General features: G+C 36.0%; 1 protein-coding gene across 1 annotated transcript; it reads right to left on the bottom strand.

Moving 5' to 3' along the window:
- Nucleotides 1-3,611: 3,611 nt before the first annotated feature.
- LOC106055473 (ankyrin-3-like) lies at nt 3,612-22,121 on the bottom strand. Its single transcript, XM_056024388.1, has 3 exons — nt 22,029-22,121; nt 6,545-9,650; nt 3,612-4,306 (listed from the first exon to the last, which is right to left on the bottom strand). Exons 2-3 carry the CDS (start codon nt 9,624-9,626, stop codon nt 4,197-4,199), a joined length of 3,192 nt encoding a protein of 1,063 aa, XP_055880363.1. The 5' UTR covers nt 9,627-9,650; nt 22,029-22,121; the 3' UTR covers nt 3,612-4,196.
- Nucleotides 22,122-22,490: the final 369 nt, after the last annotated feature.

Below are 22,490 nucleotides of genomic sequence, written 5' to 3'. Positions count from 1 at the left end.
TGCATGTAGCTACCAAAAACTTGGTTCTACTATAGAGCAATGCATGTAGCTACCAAAAACTTGGTTCTACTATAGAGCAATGCATGTAGCTACCAAAATCTTGGTTCTACTATAGAGCAATGCATGTAGCTACCAAAAACTTGGTTCTACTATAGAGCAATGCATATAGCTACCAAAAACTTGGTTCTACTATAGAGCAATGCATGTAGCTACCAAAATCTTGGTTCTACTATAGAGCAATGCATGTAGCTACCAAAAACTTGGTTCTACTATAGAACAATGCATGTAGCTACCAAAAACGTGGTTCTACTATAGAGCAATGCATGTAGCTACCAAAAACTTGGTTTTTCTATAAATCAATGCATGTAGCTACCAAAAACTTGGTTCTACTATAGAGCAATGCATGTAGCTACCAAAAACTTGGTTCTACTATAGAGCAATGCATGTAGCTACCAAAAACTTGGTTCTACTATAGAGCAATGCATGTAGCTACCAAAATCTTGGTTCTACTATAGAGCAATGCATGTAGCTACCAAAAACTTGGTTCTACTATAGAGCAATGCATGTAGCTACCAAAAACGTGGTTCTACTATAGAGCAATGCATGTAGCTACCAAAAACTTGGTTCTACTATAAAGCAATTCATGTGGGGAGTAAAAAAACAAAAAATAAAAGAGAAGTGTTAGCACGATATCTAGCTGTCTTTATGGCAGTCACTTTTCATTTAAACCTGTTTCTAGAAAACTATTAATGAAAGTGGGATGGGACCAATACAATTAATTAAAGGTCTTTATTTTCTTCTGATATATTCGGATATCAATAAAGTTTTGTATAAACGTAATTTAGTTAATGCCTTGAAATCACGAATACGAATTCCGGTGTCTCCACTAGTAATCAAGTCCGCGATCTTATCCAAACAGCACGGTCACGAAGGTTTACTTTGGTGTTTCCTTGATCGATAATGTGATAAGGAAATTGTTATCTGACGATGTTGGAATATCTCAGTACATATCTCTGTTTGATGCAAGTGATGTTGGAATATCTCAGTACCTATCTCTGTTTGATGCAAGTGATGTTGGAATATCTCAGTACATATCTCTGTTTGATACAAGTGATGTTGGAATATCTCAGTACATATCTCTGTTTGATGCAAGTGATGTTGGAATATCTCAGTACCTATCTCTGTTTGATACAAGTGATGTTGAAATATCTCAGTACCTATCTCTGTTTGATACAAGTGATGTTGGAATATCTCAGTACCTATCTCTGTTTGATACAAGTGATGTTGGAATATCTCAATACCTATCTCTGTTTGATACAAGTGATGTTGGAATATCTCAGTACATATCTCTGTTTGATGCAAGTGATGTTGGAATATCTCAGTACCTATCTCTGTTTGATGCAAGTGATGTTGGAATATCTCAGTACCTATCTCTGTTTGATGCAAGTGATGATGGAATATCTCAATACATATCTCTGTTTGATGCAAGTGATGTTGGAATATCTCAGTACATATCTCTGTTTGATGCAAGTGATGTTGGAATATCTCAATACATATCTCTGTTTGATGCAAGTGATGTTGGAATATCTCAATACCTATCTCTGTTTGATGCAAGTGATGTTGGAATATCTCAATACATATCTCTGTTTGATGCAAGTGATGTTGGAATATCTCAGTACCTATATCTGTTTGATGCAAGTGATGTTGGAATATCTCAGTACCTATCTCTTTTTGATGCAAGTGATGTTGGAATATCTCAGTACCTATCTCTGTTTGATGCAAGTGATGTTGGAATATCTCAGTACATATCTCTGTTTGATGCAAGTGATGTTGGAATATCTCAGTACCTATCTCTGTTTGATGCAAGTGATGTTGGAATATCTCAATACCTATCTCTGTTTGATGCAAGTGATGTTGGAATATCTCAGTACCTATCTCTGTTTGATGCAAGTGATGTTGGAATATCTCAGTACATATCTCTGTTTGATGCAAGTGATGTTGGAATATCTCAGTACCTATCTCTGTTTGATGCAAGTGATGTTGGAATATCTCAGTACCTATCTCTGTTTGATGCAAGTGATGTTGGAATATCTCAATACCTATCTCTGTTTGATACAAGTGATGTTGGAATATCTCAGTACCTATCTCTGTTTGATGCAAGTGATGATGGAATATCTCAATACATATCTCTGTTTGATGCAAGTGATGTTGGAATATCTCAGTACCTATCTCTGTTTGATTCAAGTGATGTTGGAATATCTCAGTTCAGTACCTATCTCTGTTTGATGCAAGTGATGTTGGAATATCTCAGTACCTATCTCTGTTTGATGCAAGTGATGTTGGAATATCTCAGTACCTATCTCTGTTTGATGCAAGTGATGTTGGAATATCTCAGTTCAGTACCTATCTCTGTTTGATGCAAGTGATGTTGGAATATCTCAGTACCTATCTCTGTTTGATGCAAGTGATGTTGGAATATCTCAGTTCAGTACCTATCTCTGTTTGATGCAAGTGATGTTGGAATATCTCAGTACCTATCTCTGTTTGATGCAAGTGATGTTGGAATATCTCAGTACATATCTCTGTTTGATGCAAGTGATGTTGGAATATCTCAGTACCTATCTCTGTTTGATGCAAGTGATGTTGGAATATCTCAGTACCTATCTCTGTTTGATGCAAGTGATGATGGAATATCTCAATACATATCTCTGTTTGATGCAAGTGATGTTGGAATATCTCAGTACATATCTCTGTTTGATGCAAGTGATGTTGGAATATCTCAATACATATCTCTGTTTGATGCAAGTGATGTTGGAATATCTCAGTACATATCTCTGTTTGATGCAAGTGATGTTGGAATATCTCAATACATATCTCTGTTTGATGCAAGTGATGTTGGAATATCTCAATACCTATCTCTGTTTGATGCAAGTGATGTTGGAATATCTCAATACATATCTCTGTTTGATGCAAGTGATGTTGGAATATCTCAGTACCTATATCTGTTTGATGCAAGTGATGTTGGAATATCTCAGTACCTATCTCTTTTTGATGCAAGTGATGTTGGAATATCTCAGTACCTATCTCTGTTTGATGCAAGTGATGTTGCCAAAGAAAAAGTGCTTTAGAAGAATCATCTAGTAAGGTGATATACTTAGCTTCTTGGATCACTGCGTTTGTTCAAAAATACTTCCAAAAGTGGTTTAATGAGTTAAAATACATTTTTGACATTCTTTTCAATGTCCCAAATTTCACACACAAACTAAACTGCGTCAATAAATTTCTGAATCCGAACAGCCTTTTAAAGCCTAAAATAACCTGTTATAGCTTGTGTGCTCATTAAAGTGAATCCAGTTGTACATTTTGTAACAGTTAAAATGGGCATGAGCACTAATACATTTTACCTATCGTATTTAGATCTAGATCTGTATAAATAGCAAGAGAGCAAGTAGCCATACCACTAGATGTTAACACGAAACTCTGCCAATGAAGTTTCTTATGGTATTGAACTTATTGCAAGCATGTTTTCAGTCACGTGTCCAGAAGAAATAGTATTAAAACAACACAGGCTTTAATTTACTTAGTTTCATGTTATATCAAAACTAGGTGTGTTTTCGATTTTCGATTCATTTTAATATTTAACCAAATGCATCCTAAGAAATAGAGTCAATAACATCATTTAAATACCTCAATGTGGAAGTTAAGAGGATGTAGCTGAAACAAACTTGTCGCGGTCTAGTTTTAATTCTACAAACTTTGTACCAAATATCAGCTCCCTGTTGTGAAAGAAAGAACTCAATAACTAGACATTTTTGCGATTTGTCTACGATCCAAATAACTAGATATGTAGGTAGTAGATAGGAATAACTATCCCAAATATGTCAATAGATTAATTTAAAGACAATCAAAGCATTGCTACATTAAAACGAAAAAAAAAACAACTTTAAAAACATTTAAGATAGTATACATTAAACATATGAATCACATCTATCAAAGTCTTAAGACAGTATACATTAAACATATGAGTCACATCTATCAAAGTCTTAAGACAGTATACATTAAACATATGAATCACATCTATCAAAGTCTTAAGATAGTATACATTAAACATATGAACCATATATACCAAAGCTTTCAAAAATAAAATGAAGACAAGAACGAAGGTACGAGTACATTGGTTCGTTTCATCTTCATCATCACATGTTGCTGATGTCGACAAGAGTTTTCTTGAGAAACTCATCCACATCCATAGGCGATGTGTTATCTTCGATACCACTGGTCAAGGCTTTAGTAGATGACGATGCATCTAAAGAAATAGATAAGTGCATGTTGTTGGCATAAATTAAATTTAGATTTCATGGACTTAAGATCCTTACACTTGAGTTCAACAATAAATAAAAATTGCTAAGGTAGACAGACCCGAGGTGTCTATAATTACAACAAGATCATTTCTAAATTTTTAAAGGCTCTGTCTTTCAATAAATAAATGCATATTTTCATATTTCATTTATTAGTATCGCATCACTAAAAAACAATGTTACAAAGACAGTTTGTGTGGAAACACAAACTCAAAATCAGCCCCCGAAGTGTCCACCCAGGCAGGTAAAAAGGCAGGTTTCAATATTTTCAGAAAGAACATCAGAATGAAATTCTATCAAAGACAAATGACAGGGAAATATGGAGAAAGAAAGTGTACAGATTTTGTGTGGTGCCCCATCGGTCCCACAGACCAAAGGATAGGTGAAAGTGAATGTGAAGTTAGATGTGACCCTGGCCTAACTGATGTCTTATAATGAATATATAACTGATCTAATTGTTTTGTAAAGGATAAATCTCTTATTCAAATCCTCAAGAAAAATAAACATTTTTTTTCTTTAGTTCAGTGTTCTATAGCTATGATGCAGCATTGCAGCTCACGCGATAAACTACTTATTAATTGTTGTTTTAAATTATGTCCAACTTGCATGCTAAATAGATTTTTTCTCTTAAAAAAGTAAACATTTTTTTGTCAATGTGGTAGTTAATAGGACAGAACTTACTTAACTAAGGAATAGAAATGTAAAAAAAAAATTGATGTCGGATTTTCACTATCTTTTTTAGTTTAAGAGATCTAAACGGGACGGACGGACCGTCAGACAGACATTCCAAACAAAACCCCCTTTCGGGGGCCGTTAAAAAATATTTCGTATGGAAATATGAGCCTAGTGTTTGTAAAAAGGTTGACACAATTCAATAGGAAAATCTTTTTGACATACTTCACAAATATCCAGAAAAACAAATCAACATAGAGAAGTTTGTAAAGATTTGATCAGACAAAGGGAGACTACAAGCAAACATATAGTAAATTGAGTTCACATTTTTTACGTAGTTTTTCTGTTTTCTATACATGGTAGAAGGCGTTGAAGCTTCTTTGTAATAAAGTACAGTATATTGCCTTATAGTAGTTTCTCATAGAGATAATCTCCAGTAGCAAACCTACATTAGTTTTAAAGATAACATGAAACATTGTATCTAATGCACGAGGAGGTCCTGCTTACCGCATGGGTTACAACAAGTTTTTCAACAAAGGGATAAGTTGAGAAATAAAACAAGCAAAACAATACAATGTTCCTAAAAAATGGGGGCTAGAATAACGGGAAGAACTCCACGTTTTCTGTAAAATTTATTTCCATTTTCGTTATCATTAAAAATTAATAGAATATCCACTATTTTAGTAATTTATTGGTTAATTATCAGTTAAGAACAATGAATAATTGTGCCAAGTTTTAATTTGATCCGAGAATTGAAAGCTGGAGAAATAATGTGTTAAAATGTGTACTAGACAGAGTTAATATAAGCTTTGTAATAAGAACTTTATAAATAAATTATTACTTCTCTTTGTATAGTATGCTATTTTAAGGCCGTTACTACAATGGGTAGGCCTACATACTATATAAGCCTTTCAAGTATTGCTTTCAAAATTGTGAATGTTTATGGAAAAAAACAGTTTGCATTTTCAGTTTCAGAAACAAAGGGTTCCCTTTCAAGAGACAAAACGTTTCTCTTACATCTTTTGTAGCATGCTACACATATGATGATATCGAGTTTTCCATATTTCTTTAATTTTTCCAGATCGAAACGCGACAGATGGACAGACCATAAAGTATGTATAGAAGCTCTTCCCTTTCGGGACCGCTTAAAATATGCACAATTTTAAAAGCAAGAGTAGGTGTTTCCAAAACTGAATTCAAGCAAGACAAAAATGATAGAAAAATTGAATTTTATGTAATGCTACAGGTTTTCAAGAAAATAAATGGCAGTTACTTCCTTTGTTTGAAAAAGAAAATTCATGTGTGAATACATTATGAATACTTCTTTTTGACAAACAAAATGTTCACATTATAATACTAAAATTAGCAGGCTGCACCTTGCACTCACTTTACAGACCGATGAAAGCGACGATGAGATCTGATTTTCAAGGATACTTATAGTTTCAGAGATCTAAAAGTTATAGACAGCGGCTTTTTTTTTCTTTGGGGTCATCTGGAATAAAAAAATACTTTACCTTCGGTGTCGTCTATTTCCAAATCCGGCAGAAGTAGTTTTCGTATTTCATTTCTCTTAGACTGTAAAGCAACAGCTGCAGCTCTCTGTTTGTCTTCGTCAGTGAACTCTTCTCTTCCTAATAACAATTTTAAAATTTGAATACTTCCGCTCTTGGAGGCCAAATATAAAGCACCTTCATTCTTTTTATTAACAACTTTCGTATTTGCTCCGGCATTGACAAGAGCTTCAAAAATGTGGTGGTGTTTAATTCCTATACAGGAGAGAAGGGGTGTGTCACCATCGTTGTCTGCAAGGCTCACGTCTGCGCGTGCAGTGAGGAGTTCATCGACTATGCTTTTGTGTCCATAATGAGCGCTGATGTTTAGAGCAGTGCTCCCGTGGTTGTCGGTTGCATCGACATTGGCCCCACTCTGAATCAAAGCCCTAACGATGTTCTCGTGGCCACGTTTGGCTGCGATGATTAAAGCCGTTTCTCCTCGTTCGTATTCTTTTAACTCTAGTTTTGGTTTCTTCTCAAGGATGTGTTTCACAATGTCAGTGTGGCCGTTGTTAGAGCTGAGCATGAGAGGCGTAAGTCCTTCATTGTTGGCGTGGTCCACGTCAGCGCCATGGTCCAGTAGCAAGCAGACTGCATCTTTGTGTCCGTTGGCTGAGCAGGTGTTAAGAGCCGTGTTTCCTTTGTGGTCAATGGCCTCAATGTTGGCTTTTTCGTCTATCAAAGCTTTCATACAATCTGTCTTGCCATATTGTGTGCACAACATGAGAGGTGTCCAGCCGTTGTCACCCGCTTGATTGACGTCAGCACCCTTCTTGATCAAGAGCCTGCAGGTTTCAGAGTCTCCCTTGTGAGCTGCCATCATGAGTACTGTTCTCTTCTTCTTGTCTATCGAGTTGACATTAGCTCCTTTTTCGATCAGCTTTTCGACTATTTTCCTATGACCGTTTAGTGCTGCGGTGTGAATTGGGTAGCTACCTTCTCCATCGCACTTATTCACCTCAGCGCCCTTTCCCAATAGTAGCATCACAACATCGAAATGACCTTCGTGGCAGCTTACATCCAGTGGGTGGACACCGTTGGAGTTGGTGGCATTTACTTCAGCATTGTGAGCAATCAGTAGCTCGACGCAGCGGCTGTGTCCTTTCGATGCAGCTTTCATCAGAGCCGATGTTCCATCCTGGTCTATATCATTTGGTCTGGCACCATGTTGCAAAAGAGCTTCCACAATGTCTGAGTGACCATGTCCTGCACTTATTTGTAAAGCAGTGGCTCCATGTTTTGACTTTGTATCGCAAGGAACGTTATTCTTCAGCAAATAGAGAACTACTGGTGTATGATGGAACTGTGCTGCCAACATAAGAGCATTCCATCCTTTGCTTTCAACAGCGTCCAACTTGGCCTGTCGCTCGTGTAGCATGGTGACAATCTCCTCGTGTCCATTATATGCTGCTTGCATTACAACTGTTCTTCCATTCATGTTGGTGATAGTTACATCTGCCTCTGCATCCAGCAACATTTTCACTATCTTTACATGACCTTGAAGGGCAGCCAGCATGAGAGGTGTGTCTCCTTGCTTGTCAGAAATATTGACGTTTGCATTGGCCTCGATTAGGAGTTGTACAATGTCAGTGTTACCTTGATGAGCGCTTAAACACAGTGGAGTGTGTCCGCTGTTGTCAGCCATATTCACATCCGCACCAGCTTCGATCAGCATTTTGACGATCTCTTTGTGACCACTGATGGCTGCTCTGAGTAAAGCTGTAATTCCTTTTTTTTGTCTATGGTTTATTGAAGGGTATGGCATTTTTTCTGTTAAGTATTTGTTAAGTAAACTTTTGACAATGTGTTTATGATTGTTCTGTATGGCCATGCTTAATGCATTTATACATTCATAGTTAAAAGCTTGGTCGTCAGCTCCGTGTTTCAAAAGCATATCTACAATAGCGACGTGTCCGTTCAGAGATGCACACATCAGAGCAGTGTCTCCTTCGAAGTCAGCTATGTTGACATCAGCTTTGGCTTTCAGCAGTGTACTGACAACACTTCTGTGTCCTTCAATGGATGCACGAATTAAAGGCGTGCGGCCCTCCTTATCCTGTACGTTGACATCAGATCCTGATTTGATGAGCTTCTCCAGGGTTAAAATTTCTCCCTTTACGGCGGCCATGGTTAAAGCTGTAAATCCAAGCTTGTTTTTATGTTTGACATCTGCTCCATTTTTTAACAATATCTTTAAACTTTTCTCATGTCCATGTCCAGCACAGATTTCAAGCGCCGTTCCACCGGAATGTTGCTCTTCATTGACGTTAGCTCCAGTATCAATTAACAGTTGGACAGTTTCAAAATAGTTGTACTGAGCGCAAGTCATTAGAGGTGTCCAACCTTTGACGTCTTTAGAGTTTACGTTCCCACCATGATCTATCAAAATACTCATGATGTCTGAATTTCCTTCGTGGGCAGCAATAATCATTGCGTCATCTCCTTTGTTAGTTCTCAAGTGAATGTCTGCTCCGCGATCTATCAATAGCCTCGCTACTCCATCGCACGAACCAGCGATGGCAAAAATAAGAGAAGTGCGCCCTTCATTGTCTTGAGCGTTAATATTGGCTCCTCTGTTCAGCAAAGTTTCGACTATGTCCTCTTTGCTAGCCATGGAAGCCATCATCAGAACTGTCAGTCCCTTTTGATTCCTTGTCTCCAAATCCAATCCCATATCTAGCAAACGAGTCAAGAGTTGTTTCCGGTCTAGCACTGCGCATGTCATCAATGGAGTAGCATCAACATTAGGGTCAATATTGTCTAAATTAGGGTTATTGTTCTGCAGGATCTTCAGCAGATCATCGTCGCTCACGATTTCTCTCTGCAGTCCGAAGTTCCTGAGTTTGCTTAGCATATCTTTCTGTTTACCTTTCAATTTCCGGACATTAAATGGCGTCGCGTCTTCGCCTCCATCCTCGTCTTTCATCATTTTCTCGAGCTGTTTTTTCATCTTTTCGAGTTGAGACAAGGCAGACGATGAGGACACTTCCATGGCTGCCTCCTTTTGTGCCTCCTCTGCAGCTTTCTGAAGTTCATTTCCCATTTTAGTTTATGAATATGAACAAAGCTGTTGGAGAGTTATTAAAGAATACATTACACACTCCCATATTTAAGAATACATTACATACTCCTCTACTAAGGAATACATTACACATTCCCCTATAAAAGAATACATTACACACTCCCATATTAAAGAAAACATTACACACTCCCCTATTAAAGAATACATTACACACTCCCCTATATTAAAGAATTCATCACACTCCCCTATTAAAGAATACATTACACTCCCCTATTAAAGGATACATTACACTTCCCTATTAAAAATAAATTACACTTCCCTATTAAAGAATACATTACAAACTCCCCTATTTAAGAATACATTACACTCCCCTATTAAAGGATACATTACACTTCCCTATTAAAGAATACATTACTATCCCCTATTAAAGAATACATTACATTCCCTTATTAAAGAATACATTACACTTCCCTATTAAAGAATACATTACAAACTCCCCTATTAAAGAATACATTACACACTCCCCTATTAAAGAATACATTACACACTCCCTTATTAAAAATACATTACACTCCCCAATTACTGGATTGTTAATCAATAAAGCACTTTAAAAAAAAAAACAACCATAGATATGTAAATGTATGGAATACTACGGTATTTTGCAGCGATAAGCTAGATTAGGAAATACAATTAATGGTAAGAATAAACGTACAGAACTAGTCAAAACATAACTTTCATGGATAGGAATGGGATTGCTACCCAAAAGATAAAACATGAAAACTATTTTTAAATTTAAAACATAAATTTGTAGGAAGTGCCTTTTTATAATATGTGGAAAATTTACGTGTTTTTATTTATTGTTTGTTTGTTTTTATGAGAAGAAACTAAAATAAGCAAAACACAAATGAGTTCTTGTTCTCTGAACAAATCAATGACAAATTTATTACTCGGCACATTGAGTTGTACCATCAAATAAATAAAAAGAATTTTTAAATCCCATCCTAGTTCCATATATTATTATTATTATTATTATCAGAGTATATAACATATATTATATAGTATTAAAACACTTATTACTCAATAATAAGATATTCTCAAAGAAATCTTTTTTTAAAAAACATGATCTATAAGAATGGGGAGACACATGTAGCATAAGTGATACTATGCTATAGATAGACCGAGTCGCGACAGGCTAGTACTGTTTCTACAAGCTTCCAAAGTATTTTGAGGACCTTATAGAAGTCAGAGAGAAGTACACGCTATATGAGTACCGGTTGTACGGCTCCTTAGTCTGAAGTACACGCTATATGAGTACCGGTTGTACGGCTCCTTAGTCTGAAGTACACGCTATATGAGTACAGGTTGTACGGCTCCTTAGTCTGAAGTACACGCTATATGAGTACCGGTTGTACGGCTCCTTAGTCTGAAGTACACGCTATATGAGTACCGGTTGTACGGCTCCTTAGTGTGAAGTACAACGAATTACAGTGAAGTAGTGTTTCAACGTAGCTTGTGCCCACTGTCGATTTGTTGTTTTATAGCAAATAAAACTTCAGACAACTTAAGCTTCAGTTGGTAAGTTCTGATGTTTGTGTTTTCTACAAGTAGATTAAGCCAGAACAAAAGAGTAACGCCTTACTAGAATCAGATGATTTGGTGGCATTTTTGTGGTGTTGATGGAAACAGAGTAAATCACTAACCCTAAACTTTAACTCATAAGTATATTGAGTTAATAAATTGTCGCTAACAAATCTTTATCTAACACACACACACACACACATATATATATATATATCATGGGCGTAGCCATGGGGCTGGGTTCAACCTCCCCCTCGAAATGAAATTCCAAGTGACTGATTTTTTTAAATTTGATTTTGTTTATTTTAGATGAGATTTTAATACTAAACCATCACTTGCCCCAGCGCGGCTAAGGGGGTTTTGAGTTTAAAACCCCTTACCAGGTGATTTTGCTGTTAAATTCCCCTCTTCTATAAAAAAAAAAACAAAAATAATAATGCAAACGACAAAACCCAAATTCTAAGAGAATAGCTAAGGAAGATTTTGATTTTAAAACCCCCTCCAAAGTTTAAGATAAACCCCCTCTTCAATATAAAAAAAAGCAAATTACACACTCAAAATTCTATGAGAGTAGCCAAAGGGGTTTTGAGTTTAAACCCCCTTCAGTGGGGTTTGAAGCTAAAAAATACCTCTTCTTTAAAAAAAAAAGCAAATTACACACTCAAAATGTTATGAGCGTAGCCAAGGAGAGTTTTAAGTTTAAATTCCCCTTCATCGGGGTTTGATGCAAAAAAACAAACAAACAACCTCTTAAATATATTAAAAAAAAAAGTAAATTACACATAAAAATTCTTTGAGCCAAGTTTTTTTTTTAGTTTAAGCCACATGGCTTTTTAAAAAGTTTAAAACCCCTCCAGATGGTTTTGAGTTTAAAATCCCCCTACAGAGAGTTATGAGGTTGAAAACACCTTCTTTAATATTATTCTAAATAGTGGTTCCCTAACTTTTTTGTCTCGTAGACCCCTTGCCATGTTTTATGGTTTTTGGTAGACCCCCTGCTTAATTTATATTGCATTTTCGCAAATTCATCAACTCCATTATTTAAACAAATTCTAAATGTAGTGAATTGAGGAGTGTAAATGTAATTAAAAGCTACACATTCGTTATAGAGGTCTATCCTTTTTTTAATGATAAAATTTAGATTTCAAACAATTAAAATAACAATTTGTATTACTAGAATCATTAAACAAACTGAAAATTTATCATACTTTTTTTGTTGCTGCTGGTTCACCATTCGTTACTATGGATATTATGTTTCATATAGGAATTTTTTTGTTCTGTGAAAGTTTGAACTTGGCTTGACTACATATGAATGGGGCTTGAGGTTCGACACCCCAATCGAGCAGAGTTGTTTTTACTGAAGTACCCCTTCTCCCCCACTGGTCCATGAAAGTAGCGTTAAGTAATATTGCAAAAGTTTTCGCATTGAGCAGTTTCTCATGTATTTATGATCTTTCATGTCAGGCTCAAATTTTGGGTTCGCGGAACTGTTTTCACTAATAGGAGAAGGGGCAAAGGCGAGTAACTGGTGCCTAAACTAGTCAGCTTTGGGCAAGAGGGACTCATTAGCTTTGGCTTGCAACCCACCTGACAGAAGGTAAACTGAATTCAACCCCCTGCTGCCTTGCAGCTATACCGAAACATGAGGAAATTATTTATATATATATATATGTTTGTGTGTGTATATATAATTAATCTTTGTGAGCTGGCGATCCTAGATTTAATTTTTATCTATTTTTATCTGTATTTTAATTTTTGTAAACTATCTAGGCTAGTGCTGAGTGCATGCCTGTCTCCCGCCAGCTCTTTTACTTTAGAAGTTAGTTTGTATGAGTCATGACCTGGCTCTATAAATAGAAAGGGTGCGGTCAGTTCTTTCTTTTTCCGGTTTAGACCACTGGTCAGTATTAAGCTGGTCTGTGTAGCCATGTAGTGCAGGGGTGGGCAACCTTTTTGGATCAAGGGCCGCATTTCTTTAAATTTGGGAATGGAGGGCCGCATATGTATATCCAACTTAGAAAGATACTCTAGCTAACTTTTAATTCATAGTTACACTGTATTATATTCACGTTTCTTTTTTACCACACTCAAAGTTAAGGAAATACAAGAAGAGTTAGCAATTTTTTAAATCAATTAATAATTTTTTTTAATTGCTGTTGTCTTTTTATATTACAATAACCCCACTAATATACAGTTGTACTTAATGTGCAGTATTTTACTTTTTACACTCGTGCATAATGTTCCGGAACTGTGGAACTAGCTTACTAGTTGTTACCCTTGTGACTGCTGTCAAATTACAGTCAGTCAAAATCGACCAGTAATTATACTTGTTTAGTTTCCCCCACCCAAAATATAATGCTTGTTCACTGGATGAGACAATAGGACTCTGGCCCCAAATCCCTCCTATAGAACCAAAGCTATTTGGAGAACTGCCTGATCTGGAAACCATTGCGCGGTTCATCTCAGATATAGGATTACTGATCTGAACCCTCCAACATGTAAAATGAGAACAAAGAAGAAGAAGAACAGATGTATGTGTACACAAATAGTGTGAACAGTAGCACATTTTTTAAAGTGTAGAATTGCAGCTTCTGGCACCCATAAGACTCCTGTGGAAGTACTGACTGGAGCTTCTCTTTGCTCTGAGTTATGTCCTCTGGAGCTAAATCAGCTTCTGCGCTAAATGGTGAGCTAATGGTATTGAAAACCGGTTCTTGACGTCTTAAAATTTGCTTATATAAATTGCAAAATTAAGGAATCTAAATAAGTGTACTTTTAATCATTTCACTAGAAATAATTTCACCTTTCAGCAAAGGAAAATGACAAAGCCTGTTTTCTTTTGCTTGCTTGTAGAAATGGGAAAGCCTTGTTTGAAAAGATTTAACATCCATTTACATTTCATATGCAAAAAACTCATTGCAATGGCAATTATGAAACCTGAAATCTGTCTGCCACTCTTTGTTAGAAATATTGGTAAGAGAGTCACAATGTCCTTCAAGTAACATAACAATTTCTTCCTTCAGATTTTATAGTCTTCTCGTTTACCTTGCCCATGTTAAGATAGAGGAAATATTGAGTTATTTTGTTCATAATCGGAACTACCTATGGTTAATACACTCCGGTTGTAATAAGTTTGATTTCTGTTCTCCTTTAGCTATCATAAAGTTGAAATTTTATGAAGCTTTGTGCAAACTTTCCTGTTTAAAGTTTATGGTTGAGGTATTAAAAAACCCCTCCATTTTACTCAGTCAAAGATCGAGCTCCACCAGTTGTCACCCTTGCCATCTTCTTTCCAGCATACCCAACATTCAATATAGTTCTTCATAGCATTGAATAAAACTGATCAGAGATTGTGTCTAGAATTGAGTGTATTGAACTATTGATGTTATAGCTAAAAAGCATAGTCTTCGTTTGCTTGAAAATTTTTATAATGACAGTTTCAGTAATTTATATTTATATTATTTTTAATATATTTACATTTTTATAAGTATATACTGTGGGCACACCTGACTTCGGCGGGCCGCATAAAACACTCCGGCGGGCCGCATGTTGCCCGCGGGCCGTAATTTGCCCACCCCTGATGTAGTGTATAGTTATTTTCTTGTAGTGTAAATTTCGGCTGGGACCGCCTGTAAGTTGAGAAATTGTTTTATTTTTACTTGATATATTTTAATTAGGATTGATTGTTGTTAGATTGTTTTTAGATTGTTTTGATGTAAACGGATTAGTGCCGTGCATCACCGGCTTAATTACTCATCCATTGTCTATGGTGGAACCGGAATCTCCATTAATCTGGATAGCGTCACCCCTTCCCCCCCCCCCAGCTATCCCTAATAATCCCCTTGTTGCTTTTCTATACTATGTCTATTTGTTAATGTTTCTAAAAGTATTTCCATTAATATTATAATGATTATTTTATATATGTTTTTTTGTTTGTTTATATTTGTAATTGCAGGCTATAATTCCTGTTGTTACGTCTTCTGTCTGCCATTAGTCTGCCATCGCCTTCTTGTACCTTTTTTGTTGTATTTTAAGCTTAGGTCTAGTGGGTATTTAGAGTTGTTTGGTAACTGATAGATCTAGGTAGTAGGCAGGAATTAGAGTATTTTATTGGGGTTTGCCAGTTTTGGGTTTAGTCTGAGTTTATTTTTTTTAGCTTTTAGGTTAAGTAAAGTAAGTACTAGTTTATTGTTTTGTGTTCCATTGATTAGGGTTGATCGAGTGGAGTATTTTGGTATTTAAGCTTTTAATTGATTTATTATTATTGTTTTGTTTAATTTCTTTAAGAGATAATATAGTTGTCTTAGGGTTTATTTGTTTGATGTATATATATAATTGATTTTAGGTTAATTCGTGTAGTGCAAATAAAAGTGTGTATATAAATTGTCTGATAAATCTAGTTTCATCATTTCCTTTTAATAGCTTAGGTTAGTTTAGCCCAAGTTGATAGTTAATTGTGCGGTCTGATTGCCCAGGCGAAGGCCGCCCTTTGGTTGCAGACCGTAGTGCACAGATCGGACCCACACGGTAGAGTTACCACCAACCTACCGGTTAAATAAAATCTGTTTAGCAGACAAAGGTCTAGTCCCTCCTGACCTGCTAACAGAAAACTGGTGTCAGAAGTGGGATCTGTGCTTGAGTGGCCAGACGCACATTATTTTTTTGAGATTAGGTTGTTGTTAGGTTTCTTTTAGGTTTTTGTTAGGCTTCGTTAGGCATTGCTAGGATTGATTAAGTGAGTATTGGTTTTAGGACTTGGCAGCAGTGTTTATTTTGTTGTAGGTTGATAGGAAGTTGTTAGGATATGGATAGTCTAGTTTGTTTTGAGTTTTGTTTTAAGTTGTGGTTTCCTTATAGTTGGTAGAGTTTTTTATTGTCATTGAAGTGCTAGGCCTAGAAGTTGGTAGGATGTAGTTCTAGGAAGTTGTTGTAGTGCATTGTGAGGTAGTTAGTATTGTTGTTATGGGTTAGTGTTAGGGTTACTAGGTTAGGTTAGGTTGGCAGAATGGCAGCAGCGGCAGGAAGGATGCAGCGGTCCCAGGCTGAAGTTGAGGTGCCTCGGAAGAGTGACCAGAGAGGAGACAAGTCTGCAGCTCTCCCATGCCTGCGGAGAGATGTCGGCCCAGTGTTGAGATGGCAGTTGAAGTCTGGACTGATGGGTCATCGCCAAACTTTGCTATTGGTGGTGTGATTGAATTGAAATATTACAACCAGGACTTGGGCAACTTGGATGCAGGTATACAGGTAGCCATGTACCGGCCTGACAGAGGTGCCCCACTGCCACCTCTGTGCTATAAACAACTGGGCCAGTTTGTCCATTTAGGGCGACTGTCCGCCCAGTTGCAACGTATGATTTAATGGCCCTCACATCTTGAGGACGCCACTGAAGAAGGTCTTCCACGCCATCTTCCTGAAGACAGACTGTAAACCACATGGATGTCACCCCTCACTTTCTGGGTGTCCTGTGTCAGCCGCTGGTCATCTCTACTGGACAGCAGTGGTGGGTACTCCACTGTACAGTCGTTGGACAAACATCTCTTCCGAGGTGTGTCTGGAACACAGCTAAAGTTGTATGTTCCCCAGGTAGATGCTGTCCAACCTCCACCCAAGCAACAGGAAGTCCGATATGAAAGGTCCCCAAGTCCGGGGGTCAGCTACTCTGTCTACAAGATTACCTTGCCAGATGCACCCAGCCAGCCAACAGTCCATCCCTGCTCCTGCACCGGTAGGCCCAAGAAGGTCCTCCAGGACGAGGAGACCACCTACCCGACTGGATCTTTAGCTGTTTTTTGTCTATACATTTTTTTCTATAATCTTTTATACTCCATATTTTTGATGTATTTATGTATATTATTTTTGTTTTTTACGCTTTTATGTATTTTAAAATATTTTTTGTATTATTTTTAGCGGCCCCCGTAAGGGGAAAAAGCCGCTATTAGGTTTGTGCAAAATGTCCGTCTGTCCGTCTGTCCGTCTGTCCGTCTGTCACACTCAGATCTCGAAAACTAGAAGAGATATGAAAAATATTATTTCATCATTAAATCCGGCTTGAAAAGTTTAGGTGCAACGGCTACTTTTGGTTTTCTAAAAGCAAACCGTTTAATTTATAAAATTAATTATGCAAGCGATTTTTTCATAAAAATACACCAATTCTAAAACAATTACGTAAATGTAAGGGAGGCAATGTTACAATATGCTAACAAAGATGGACAATTTTTGTGTATTTTTAGTATCACTAAGTCAAATATATTTTAAAAATGTACAGGAAATGTTTACAACAAATATAAATAATAGTTAAAGACGTTTTTTCTGGTCAACTAGCTGCTAAAATTAAAAGAAAACATTTCTGTTTGTTTATAAAGGCTAATAATGCACTTTGTATGTAAATATCACGCACATTTTTTTAAATGGACTTTTTATGCAGCGATTTTCGTGCAGTAGCGTAACGTCGCAACATGATCAGGTGCTAAACCAATTCCTTAAACTTTTTTTAAAAATCAGATTTTATTTATTTTTTGTTTAGTGCCCCCATCCGAATAAAAGAAGCTTATTTTTGTGCGTTTTGTCTGTTGGTCAGTCTGTCCGTCACGATTAGATTTAAAAAACTAGAACTCTAAAAGCTATTGAAAATCTGATTTACCCTTTAATGTTCCTCCCATAACATCTCAATAGTTTTAAGTATCTAAAATTAATTGTTCCGGATTTTTTTGTGCAAAACTAATCAACGCCAACAAATGTTTGTTTGCTCTTCTAACTTATATTACATTCCATTTCCATGCTTAAACGTTGCAAAAACACATTATCAATAATATGTTGTTCTGTTTTTTATGTAAATAGCATATTAATGCTAAATCATAATCTCTATACTGACTTATATTTCATTAATTGTAAAAATGTTCCGGATATTGTTTTATAAAACATGAATTATGCCTAATGATTGTTTGAAATCGCATAAGGCTTTTAAAAAAAGTAATTTACTAGAATTGATTACTGAAAATTACTTTTTAGACATTTAATTTTCTTGTAAAACATAACATAGAAGTTTTGTAATCGATAAAGAAAGTTCCGGATTTTGTTTCTTACAAATCGTCGCCAGAAATTTCCGAATTTATTTAAAAATCTACTAACGCCAAATAATTGTTTGAACTCCCTCTTCTAATTAATAAACAAATAATCTTCTCATTTACGAAATAATGTTTTTACGGATTTTTATGAAAAATATTTTAACTCACTACTCTCTTACAGTACATTTAACTTTCTACCTAAAACATTAAAAAATCTAATTATCGTTAATATTATGTTCCGATTTTTAAGGAAAACAGAATCCAAACATCAAAGTTAGGTATGAAAATCTCTCCACGTGGCTGTAGTACATCTAATTTTTATACGAGACCATCCAAAAAATTTAATTAACGGTATTACATTTATCTGAAATTCTCTTTTTCTTTTACTATTTATACAAACATCCGGAACAATCTATTATATAAACTTTTCAATTGTGTTCATACCTAAAAATTATTGCGATGTTTTGAAACGTAAAATAAAGGTTAATCAATTTTTAATAACTTTTAGTTGTTTTTTTTATATCAAGATAACGGACAGACCGACTGACAGACAAAACGCAAAAACAATGTGGCTTTGATCCTTTTTAAATAATATCTATTAGAACTCAGTGCACCAATGTCTATGAACCCTCGTTAAATATCTCGTGTAAATAAAGACATTTTTTTTTATGGTACCGGTACTAGCCTATTGTGAGGTAATGGAATTTTTTTTCTTTGACGTCATATGAATGGACTCTTTAAATTTAATGTTAAAAGAACGCACTCGGTGCACCAATGTCTATTAACCCTCGAAAAAATTGCTTGTATTAATGAAAACATATTTTAGTCTAACTAAGCCGTGTGACGTAGTGTTTTTTTTTTCCTTTGACGTCACATGGAATGAATTCTTTAAATGAAATGCTAAAAGAACGCACTCGGTGCACCAATGTCTATGAACACTCGAGAAATGGCTCGTGTTGATAAAGGTGATTTTTAGTCTAGCTAGGCCTTGTGACGTAGTGTTTTTTTTTCCTTTGACGTCATATGGAATGAATTCTTTAAATGAAATGCTAAAAGAACGCACTCGGTGCACCAATGTCTATGAACACTCGATAAAAGGCTCGTAATGATGAAGGCGATTTTTATTCTAGCTAGGCCGTGTGACGTAGTGTTTTTTTTTCCTTTGACGTCATATGGAATGAATTCTTTAAATGAAATGCTTAAAGAACGCACTCGGTGCACCAAAGTCTATGAACACTCGATAAATGGCTCTTATAGATGAAGGCGATTTTTAGTCTAGCTAGGCCGTGTGACGTAGTGTTTTTTTTTTTCCTCTGACGTTATATGGAATTAATTCTTCAAATGAAATGAAAAAAGAACTCGGTATAGTAATGTTTATTAAGCCTCGTTATGTGACTCGCGTTTAAAAAAGGAATGATATCTTGATTTAGATCTAATCTAGATTTTTTAAACTAGATCTAGATTTTTATTACAGTATATCTAGATCTGGATTTATATTCTAATTAAAATTATTTTAGAGTCTAGATCTAGAATTTCTAGATCTAGTTTAGACTAAAATAGACTAGATTAAGATGTAGAATTTCAATTTCTAAACTTAAAGTGTAAAAAAAAAGTGTAGATTTTCATTTCCAAACGTTTTGATCAATATTGTAATGTTTTAATATACTAAAACTAATCTACTATTTTTTTTATTAAATTTAAATTTAAATTTACGGCAAATGAATCTTTGAAACATTATTACTTTTGACCATCGAATGGCTGCCTGGTCGTGCGGTTTGCGCGCTGGACTGTCGTTCAGATTTATGGATGGCCCAGGGTTCAAACCCTGCCCGCTCCCATCCCCCGTCGTCCTGCGGGGGGTTTGGACTAGGAAGTAATTATCTTCAACTCTGAAGGAACATCTGAAACGTGTAAAACATTTTACATCAAAATTAAATCACCTTTTGAATATTATTTGCGAATATGCAGATCCGACAGGGATCCGACTTCGACGGGGGCCGCCTCTGAGTTTGTGTAACACAAACTCTCTTTGTAATCTTGTTTGTTTATTATGTTTAAATTTTTTTTATTCAAGTATGTGACATGGTGCTTTTCTAGTAGTGCATGTGTTGCAACCTAGTATGAGCTATTGCTTCTTAAGTTTTTAAGTCTTTATTGGGCTTTCAATAGCCAATATTGAGCTTAGGTTGTTGGTCGCTGATGTGCATTTTTCTAGTCATGAAAGTTTGCGATGTATCGTCAAGGTACTCGTTAATGTTGTTTTGCCTTGGAGGCCATGACATAGATAAATGACACATTGCAGCACTCGGTAGTCGCCTTTGGAAGGCATTTTATAGTAGTTTTGTGTAGTTGCCTTGGGAAGGCATGTAGTGTTTTTTTGTTTGGACTTTTTGGGTCAATTCATTTTGCTCATTAATGTCGTTTATTGATACATAGTGGGTGGATTATTTTAAGTGTTTTTGTGTGTATTTCCACCACTATGTTGGATGCCCTGTGTTTTTTTTGTTATAGCACTGTAACTTCAGGTTGTGTTATGACACTTTGAGTGTACCAGTTTTTTTGTGTTCTAATACCATTTTTCGAAATGTTTTGGTCTTTGTGACCATTGTGAGCCTTCAGTGGCTGGCCATAAGTCTGTGTGACTATAAGTCTAGTCGCGTTAAAAAATGTTGTTGAGGCTGGTCTTTTCCCTTCTTGTGGGGGCATGTATATTTTTGTATGGATTCTGTTTATTATTGACTATTATCTTTATGTATATGTGTATTTTTTCACTTGACTTTTATTATTCGTGTGCTTCACAAACATGTGCAGCGTTTAAGGTCGTGCAGATATTTTTTGTGCCAAGAGCTATTGTTCTACGCTTTGGTATGAATTTTGTGACTTTTTTTCGACTGTTTTTTGTGTGATTGTTTTGCGGGGACGCAAAAGTTTTGAGCGGGGGTGAATGTGAGCTGGCGATCCTAGATTTAATTTTTATCTATTTTTATCTGTATTTTAATTTTTGTAAACTATCTTGGCTAGTGCTAAGTGCATGCCTGTCTCCCGCCAGCGCGAAACTAACTAGCGGCAACTAACAGCGGCAACTAACTAGCGGCAGCAAACAACTAACTAGCGGCAACTAACTAGCGGCAACTCAAAGGATTTTGAGATATTTGCTCAAGTATCAGCTCAATTCTTTTTATTGAGTTTGCACCAGTCAAGTTCTATTTAGTGTCCTTGACATTGTTTAGTTTATCGCGCCCCCACCCCCCCCCCCCGATCAGGTTGCTGGGTTGTTGATTGTTATCTAATCTATTACAGAAGATCTCGATGGATATGTTTTAGGCACAGGCTAGGCTCATTGTGTTAAGCAAACATTTCACATTTTTTTCAAGCTTCCTTTACAGGCAGACAAAAAAAAAAGCAAAATCTTTTCTGAAAATCGTATGAGTTCTCAGAAATGAAAACAAAGAAACGATAGCTAGATTTATATTTGACATATGCATCTTAATACAATAATTTAAATAAAGTGTAGCATCTAGAAAAATAATTCATTCCTCTGCATATACAAGGTTGATTTTTTCTTTAGGGTTTAACAATTTTTATAATTTCCGGAATGGTCTGGACTACTACGCCTTTAGACCTGCACATCCTTGTTGCCATAAGTAACCAAAAGTAAGGTCTTCTTTGGCGCTATTTTCGTCGCAAACGTAATTTTAATGATAATAGACATTTGCGAGGGAGAGCATGTTTTTTTTTTAAATGTTTAATACTTATGATTCATATTTAGTGTCTTTCTTACCCGTGGGTGGAATAAAACAATCCGGACAAAATAAAACGTGTATAATTACTTAGTTCAAGGAAAAAAAAAAGAAATAACATCGGGAATTCCCGAAATGATTGGCAAGCCGTAAACAAAGAAGTCATTTGTTATGGGGGAGTCTCACCAACCTAGAGCTTTTCAAGAGACGAGCTGAGCGTTTGTCGATATGTAGGCCTATACTTTTACAGATGAAATTATAAGTATATAAAATGGGTATAAAACAGGCGCAGACGGCAAAAGTAAACGGTATAAGACCCTAGACAGATAAAGGTTTTGTGTGCCCTAAATGCAGTAGCGTCACTGGAGTCGGTGTCACCCGGTGCGGTTAGCTCTGGGTGTCACCCCCCTTTTTTTTTATCTACCCCCCTATAAAAAATTAAATAAAAACTATCGTTGATTTGTTCTTTGCTATTTCTGTTGAACCATGATAAACAAAATGAA

Source organism: Biomphalaria glabrata, chromosome 3 (genome assembly GCF_947242115.1).
Source record: "Biomphalaria glabrata chromosome 3, xgBioGlab47.1, whole genome shotgun sequence".
Lineage (NCBI taxonomy): Eukaryota > Metazoa > Mollusca > Gastropoda > Planorbidae > Biomphalaria > Biomphalaria glabrata.
This window is presented reverse-complemented; position numbering and strand designations above follow the sequence as displayed.

Coding starts and splice junctions, on each gene's coding strand:
- LOC106055473 (XM_056024388.1), bottom strand. CDS start 9,626: ATGGGAAATGAACTTCAGAAAGCTGCAGAGGAGGCACAAAAGGAGGCA. Junction 4,307..6,544: donor GGAAATAGACGACACCGAAG/GTAAAGTATTTT, acceptor CTATTTCTTTAG/ATGCATCGTCATCTACTAAA.